The sequence below is a fragment of the Oryza glaberrima genome, chromosome 6 (assembly GCF_000147395.1).
Source record: "Oryza glaberrima chromosome 6, OglaRS2, whole genome shotgun sequence".
Taxonomy (NCBI): Eukaryota; Viridiplantae; Streptophyta; class Magnoliopsida; order Poales; family Poaceae; genus Oryza; species Oryza glaberrima.
The window spans coordinates 11200621-11208461 of record NC_068331.1 but is presented as its reverse complement, the minus strand read 5'-3'; the positions used below and the strand labels follow the sequence as shown (position 1 = coordinate 11208461).

The 7841-nt window shown below is 42.9% G+C and overlaps 1 protein-coding gene across 1 annotated transcript; it reads right to left on the bottom strand.

Annotated features, from left to right (window-relative positions):
• Positions 1 to 2030: 2030 nt before the first annotated feature.
• LOC127777843 (anthranilate O-methyltransferase 2-like) lies at positions 2031 to 4524 on the bottom strand. The gene is made up of 4 exons (XM_052304461.1): positions 4433 to 4524; positions 3942 to 4337; positions 2928 to 3197; positions 2031 to 2480 (listed from the first exon to the last, which is right to left on the bottom strand). Exons 1-4 carry the CDS (start codon positions 4505 to 4507, stop codon positions 2061 to 2063), a joined length of 1161 nt encoding a protein of 386 aa, XP_052160421.1. The 5' UTR covers positions 4508 to 4524; the 3' UTR covers positions 2031 to 2060.
• Positions 4525 to 7841: the final 3317 nt, after the last annotated feature.

Sequence of the window (7841 nt, the reverse complement as noted above, 5' to 3'; positions counted from 1 at the left end):
AAGGGTTTCCTGAGTAGCGAGAGAACTCAGAATTAGGTTTGTGTGACCACCTGATGACGTACACTGAGATAACCATTTGACCTCTAGGCCCTCACGCTCTAAGAACTGCTTGAAATCCTTCCTAAACTGCTGAGCATAAGCATCTGTGTGACGATTTGACGACGCCTCGATAGCCCCAAGCTCTCATCGCTATCATAGAAAAGGATTCTACTCTCCTTATGATCACCAGGTGCCTGCAGTTACAAGTACACAATTAATACTTCAAATATATTCTGTGCGTGCATAAGCATATACTCCCTTCATACTTATAAAAGAAGTCGTTTAGGACAATGTTTAAGTCAAACCTTAGAAATATAAATCATGAATAACTCTTAAGTTGTTGAGTTTGAATATTTAAAAACTATATGAATAGATTTGTCTTGAAAAATACTTTTATAAAAATATACATATATGACTTTTCAATAAATATTTTTATAGAAACAAGAGGTTAAAGTTGTGTTTTGGAGACCGTGTCGCTGTCTAAAACGGCTTCCTTTTCGACTACGGAGGGAGTATATATTTTTTAGTTAGAGAAATTTTACATAGAGATAAAAATGGTACAAAATTTTATATTTATATTAGAAAATATGCCTTCTTAAGGATGCATGCATTATTATCACATGTTTGGATGGGAAAGTATGTAGTAAAATCTATACAAGTAGTGGAAACATATAAACTGCTACTGGATTTAAAAATGGGCAGATACATGAGATTTTTGTCCACGTCACCATCATTAAAAATGTGATGCGGATAGATCTAATAGTAATTTCTAAGTTTTCACAATAGACGTGGTTTCCACTATATATTTTCTCTCTTTGGTTATGCTAAAAGAAAATCCCACATCCACTAAAATTATGATGGATTTAAACACTTTGAACATTTTTGCTATTCTCATTTATTTAACTAGAAAGATACATGTGTTATCATGGATATTAAGGTCCTCTAGATTTAGATTTATTGGCTTATATTTTAAGCCGACTTTTCGGCTTACATGGTTTATAAGCCAATGGCTTTGAACCCTTATGTTTAATTGTGGAGTCCCGTCTCAACTTTATGAGAAAAAAAAAGCTAGAAAGGGCTTATGACTTTAAAAAAGAAAAAATACGCCGATTGGTTTAGAGTAGATCTTTCGGCTCATCAACTATAGGCTACAAGAAGGTCTATGTTTTATGAAAATTTATTTTTTATGAGCTATGCTACTAGGAATAAATCTGGGGTGGGAGCCGATTGTGCAGAAAGCATGAGCTCTGATTGTTTCTTCAACAACCGCTTCTCGAGTGGGAGAAGCTGTAGCTGTCAGAAACTCCAAACATGCCCCCTTAATTAGTTTTTTTTTGGGAGACGGTGGTTGCAGATTGTGTGCAACATGACTACATGAGGAAGGAGGTCGATGGACAGGTTAAGTGGTAAGATTAATTAGTATACACAGGAGTGTGACACAAGGAGTACTTGAATACAATTTGGAAAACGCCAGCGATCGGGCTACCAACGCGTGCCAGAAAAATCGGGCCCCGCACACGCCTGCGCCCCCATGTGTCCCCACCACAGTGCACCCCGTTGCAACAGTTGCCTGGATATAATGGAAACGCCCTGTCTAGATTCAAACCTAGGATTGGGTTTTTGTTCGGACGGAGGGAGTATGTTGTAGCAAAATGTTTCATGAAGTGATTTGGTTATGTTTCAGCTTTTTAAAAGATTAAAACATTTTCAATCTATTTAGTGAAACATGTTTGATCTACTTGGTGAAACAACACCCGATTTATAGGCGCCACGATACAATTTCGATAGGGAGGTTGGTTTAAATTACATTATGAAAAGTATATGACTCAAACATACATAACATATACTTCCTCCGTTTCATATTATATGACTTTCTAGCATTGCCCACATTCACATATATACTAATGAATCTAAATATATATGTGTGTCTAGATTCATTAACATCTATATAAATATGGGAAATGCTATATGAATATGGGAAATGCTAGAAAGTCTTATAACTTATAACGGAGGTAGTAGGTTCATAAGAATAGCACACTATAGGGGCTACCGGCCGGTGTGTCCAGTTTTTGGAGCCTTCCCTTCAAGGAGACAACAATGACAGGGTACATAGCCCTTCCTTTCTCAAGATGCTTGGCAACAAGGGGGACATACACCTGGAAGAGCTCGTCAACGATGGACTCGCCGAAGTGGTCCGTGATGAGCGGCTTGATGACGGCCCTGATGCTGCAGTTCGCGATGCTGTCGGCGCTGCGGGCGCAGTCGGCCACCGCATCGCCGTTGGACTTGGAGTCGTCGTGGGGGTCCCAACTCGACTCGAAGACGCCCGTGTGCTCGACGTCGAAGAGCCCACTCTCCTCGATCAGCTCCGTCACCTCGTCCACCGATGGCGCGTAGTACGGCAGGTTGAAGGTGGTCAGATCCTCTTCGTTCACGTGCCCCTGTTGGCACAAGATTGAACACCTCCTTATATAATTTCAAATCAAGGAATTCTGAACGGGTTCGATCGAAATTAAGGATAATGATTTTTCACAGGGAGGCTTATAAATTTTACAGGTAGATCTTATTTTTAGCTGTGAATATACGCCTACCAAGTTATGTAGAGAGGAATCCAATTTTTTCCCGCTTGCAAATATCATCGATTTTCGCAGGCCTTTAGTTACATGTGCAGGCTATGGCCGCCTGCAAAAATGTGTTTTGGCCATCTGCACAAATATTTTTTTTCTACTAGTGGATGTGAACTAAATATTTATCAAGGGAAGTGTATACGATTTGTGCGCTCCAAAGAAGTCCCTAATAATTGATTCTGTCTTTTTTTTTTATGTTGAGACAATTAAGTTTAGATCTTCCGGCACCAAATAAAGTAGGATGGGAAACTATGTTAATACCTTTTGGACCAAAATTTGGAGAGCTTGGGCGAGCAATTCCCACATGGTGCCAACGTCGCCATGCGCCAGCATTTGTGAGCTCTTTCGGCCTAGGAATGTTAGCACCATGCGGCCGCCACTTACGAGTTCCTCTTGGCGCAGTGTGAGGAACAATGAAAAGTCCTCTTTGAACTTCTTCTGGAACAATTTGACGACATGTGATGGCGTAGATTTTCCGATATAGATGTTGCCTTTATTCAGATGGACGCCACTTGAGAGCTCTTCAGGGACCTTTTACCGTGGATTTTTTTTGCAGGAAGGATTATAATGTAATGCTGGTCATTGATTTATATAATATCAATATAAAAAGACAAATATTACATATCACTACCAGGAAAACCATTTGTGGAGGCAGTTGATAACTGATTTATATAGGCGGATCTATAATAATACTAGATTTTTAACCGCCTGTACAAATTGCCTCTGATTGAGGTCCTCGAGAAATCAGCGATTTGTACAAGTGGATCCACAACCGCTTGTGAAAATTTCTGAATTTTCATTTTTCATGGGAAAAACCCAAAAAATATTTATAACTTAGTGAGCATTTATACAGCAATAGTTACTCACAAATCACACGATTTTTCATTCGAAACCGATATCATCTCATTCACGTGTAGGCTACTTACCAGTTATAAAACATTTCAAAACTATGAGAGACTTTATGTCCCTAAAACAACTATCTTAACTATGGTTCACCTCAATCAGATTTAAAATGGGTTTTCTATGAATTTTCAAAGTTTGGACATCATAAAGAACCGCCTACAAAAATACCTTATTTTCAAAAGATTTCAAATTTGTGAAGACTGCACGTTTAGCTACATTTAATTTGTCAAATACTTGTTGTGTTTGTGTAGTGGTTCGTGTGCAGGGTTCCCCTTCCCGTGAGAAAAAAAATGTTGTGCAGTCCTATAGGCGATCGGATTTTCTCTTGCATTTTTATCAATTTGGGATAATTTGATTGTATGCAGCGCGTACCTTGGAGCGCCACATGAGGGCGTAGGAAGAGTGGAAGAGGTGGACACTCTGGCAAGGGAAGAGCCTGGTGTAGAACGATCCCGGTAGACCAGCGATGTAGTATGGTGGCTCCAACAATCCTTCCTTCCGGTCAGCAAGCTGCTGCAGCGATCGGAAGACGTAGTTAAAATCATTGCCAGGTAAGTCATTAAGGAAGAACTGCAGTTCCATCATTTTCGGGTAGCCACTGGTGGAGATCATGCCAATCACTCCCGATACAACTAGCAGTGTGTTGGGACCCGACGAGCAACCAAGGTCGGCTATAACGATCTTCGCTGGAGCTGGAGAGGATAGGGACGCAAAAACCCCCTCTATTGCCTTGCATAGCACTGGCTTGGTCTCCATGATGGCCTTCATCTGCAGATCATCGAACAGTAAAATCAATAAGAGCTAGAGCAAACTAGCAACGTCGACGCGAGCGTATGTATATATGTATGGAAGCAGAGAACTACAGATAGCCTGGAATTAGTGGCATAGCTGTCCTTTCCGTCGCCTCCAACCATGTGTAGGGTTCGCTCTATCTCCATATGGCAATCGCTGTGTATGGCTGTTTGACCCTATTAGATTTCCTGCTCTCAAACTCCTCCAATGGCCCGTTTTATAGAGAGATGGAGCGAGTATCTTCTTCTATTATATTGTACTACTTGCAATTTGGCATCAACCCGTGCATCCCCATGGGCAACATACTTTCAGCATGAAAGTTTTATTTATTTTCGTTTTGTGCATACAAGTAATTATTTAAGTTTTATCTGCAGTATGTTTGTATCAAGCATGCTTATTTGGTACTACCTCCGTTTCATAACGTAAGTATTTCTATCATTGCCCACATTCATATAAATATTAATAAATCTAGATATATATGTGTGTTTAGATTCATTAACATCTAGATAAATATGAGCAAATGCTAGAAATTCTTACATTATGAAACGGAGGGAGTATGTACCAAAATATACTCCCTCCATCCTGGAATATAAACAATTCTGGAGTATTTCACAGGATTAAGAGAAAAGTAAATTTATATAGGGGATGATTGCGATCTGTTGACATGCATGAGAAAGCAGGAATTAGAAATGAAATGGAAGATGGCCGTGGTTAGAAGAGAAACTAGGTGGAAAAGTAGTTATATTTTGAAATAAAATTTGAATGTTAGAATTAGCTATATTAATTGTGGGACAAAGGGAGTAGATTTCTAACCATGCATTCCCAGGTAATATAACGTATATATATGTTTTCAGGTTTCTTCAAGATTTTGTGAGACCAAAAACTCGGAGTGCACTAATTTTCTTCGTTAATCACATATATTGGACTTTGGATAGAAATATGTATATAAAACTTGAATGGAACTCAACATACTAATTGGGGACATCAGTATACACCGTTCAAATAGGATACCACTCAAATCAACTCGATGGATGTGATTTTTTGTTCTTATTAATGCGGAAACTCTGAACAGTTTCAGTTTACTGTATGAATTATATAATGAATATATTTCACCTTGCACGTAAATAAGCGCAAGCTTAAAAGAACATCATTATCAAGATGAGATCAATTTCAGTTCAAAAAAAAATCGTAGGTTATATGTATAAAGAATCATTTGACTCCAAATTTTAAATTTTAAAATGTTTTTGAATCAAATTCAATGTAATATTGAATGTCAATTTCAGCGTGCGCTTTGTTTGTAGAATTTTCTTCAAATTTGGTTCAAGTTGATTTAATTCTTTTAATATTGTTGTCGAATCAGCAACTACGTCACGCCGAAAGGCGTGGTTCTCTCAACAGTGGTTGGAAATAAAGTCAATTGTATTGCTTAGTAAAAATTTTTTCAGATCCCCCATTACAGACTCCTCCCTTAGAGTTTAGGCTTTACAGGGGAAGTTACATGGTTACCCTCATGATAGGGACACTACTAGGGGCACACAGTGTCCTTTACATGCATGGGCCCCTATTGGGCTAAGTGGCTCGACCCAATTGTTTTGCGAAGCCTTCGGAAGACACAACGGCCCACTGGGCCTTCTCCCGGTGAGGTTAGGTACTTGGCGAATCCCGTACCTTCGCGCCAAGGCTTTCACCCCCATAGTCTTCGCCCATGTGGCCCTCCTACGAGGTCCACGCCTGGCGAAGTCCGCGTACTTCAGGCCACGGCTTTTGCCATGTGGCTTTCGCCTATGTGGTTGCCTTCTCGGCCTTCGTCACGTGCCTCCGACTTGAGTCTTTCGCCTAGGTGCTTTTGCTTCGGTAGGCCCGGCCGAAGGTCCTCGTGGTGTACCTCGAACAAGCCCCTCACGAGGAAGGGTGAGTAGGGAGCTTCGGCCGAGACCGTGCAAGTCGTATGGTATACCATGAGGCGCCCCTTTTTCGGCCGATGTTCCTGCCAAAACCTATGTTTTGTACCTGCAAAAGAAAAAGGTCTGGCATCTTGCATTAACAAGTTTGTCGATCAAAATTTGTTCCTTACTTTGCCTATGATTGGCGAAGTGGTTCGATATATTTGGACTGTTATGAACAGTAATGGGCTGATGGGCCGTGCTATCGTTACTTTCGGTCTTTTACTGTTTGGCCCTGGCCCGATGGGAATTTACCGTTTCGTCTACCCATGGACACGTGGCGGGTTCTGATTGGGTGGGAGTCGAACTGTCGCGCGATGGGGTTATATAACCCCGCCCCGGGTCACTGTCACTCCTCCACTTCTCATTTTTACCCTTGTTACACTCTTGTGCCTTCAGCCCTAGACTCTGTTCTAGCCTTTCGCCCCCGTTGAACTCTCGCGCTCTCCACCCCGGCTTTCCCGTCTTCGACTCTTGCCCCCTTTCGCCTTCGTCATCCTTTTCACCAAGGGTCAGATGGCTCCCCGCAAGCCTACTAAGGCTGGAATAACTGGCGAAGACCCTGGGAGCCTTAGCGAAGGGTGGTCGTGCCACCTTGGCAAGTCCCTTGTCAAGGAGGCCAACCAAGCCGAGCTCGTCCTAACTGGCGTCCTTGCGGAGCGTCAAGCAACTTGCGGGGGCGAAGATGTTGTCCCTTCACCCGGAGACGGGCGAACAATGGTCTTCGACACCTTCTTCGCCGCTGGGCTTCGCCTTCCGTGTGACGACTTCTTGCCATCAGTGTTGGAAATGTACGAAGTCAAGCTAGTCCATCGGCGTTCCTGAAGCTAGCCGTTTTTGCTTGGATGTGCCGAACGTGCGGGTTCGCTCCTACCACAGAGCTTTTCACCATTCTGTTCACGGCGTGCGCGACGACTAAGGATTTCAGTACACCAGTAGGGCTGAAGAAAATAGTTTTCGGCTATGTAAACTTCATTCTTCGGCCGGAGCGCTCGGATGCCTGGCCAATTCCTGCGTCAATGGCAAAGTGGGATCGCAATTAGATGCATAAGTGGTTCTACGTCGACAACCCGTACCCCGCCGAAGATGACAAGGCAAATTGGCTTCGCTTTCGGCGCCTTCCAGTCGCCGTCGTTAGCAAACCGAGTGTGGAGGTCGACGGCGCGCTCGAATCGCGGCTTACCCTCCTTCGCAAGGTTGCACGTCGGCTGAGAACTCGCGACCTCTGCGAGGAGTTTTGTGTGCTTCGGACCTCCCCCTTGCGCGTGACTGGGGGGTTATTGTTAAAGAGGATGAAGAAGTGCTCGGGCTTCCCTGCCTCGTGCTTCCCTCCAGCAGCGATCGTAAGCTTCCCTTCCCCGTTTTGACATTGCACTTTATTTGTCACGGCATGCTTTTGGCCTTACTTTGCTTTTCGTTGAAGCGGCGAAGATGATCGGGGGCCTTATAACAGCCGAATACGCTCGCTTGCTGCAGCGGCAATCTAACGGCCGGGCGAACCGCGTCTACAATGGCAAACTGGCCAGCCGGGCGAACC

Excerpts from the sequence above, each read along its gene's own strand:
- LOC127777843 (XM_052304461.1), bottom strand. The coding sequence starts at position 4,507 with ATGGAGATAGAGCGAACCCTACACATGGTTGGAGGCGACGGAAAGGAC. Across the intron at positions 4,338-4,432 it reads CCACTAATTCCAGGCTATCT|ATGAAGGCCATCATGGAGAC; the intron begins GTAGTTCTCTGC and ends GATGATCTGCAG. Across the intron at positions 2,481-2,927 it reads TCCAAATTTTGGTCCAAAAG|GGGCACGTGAACGAAGAGGA; the intron begins GTATTAACATAG and ends TTGTGCCAACAG.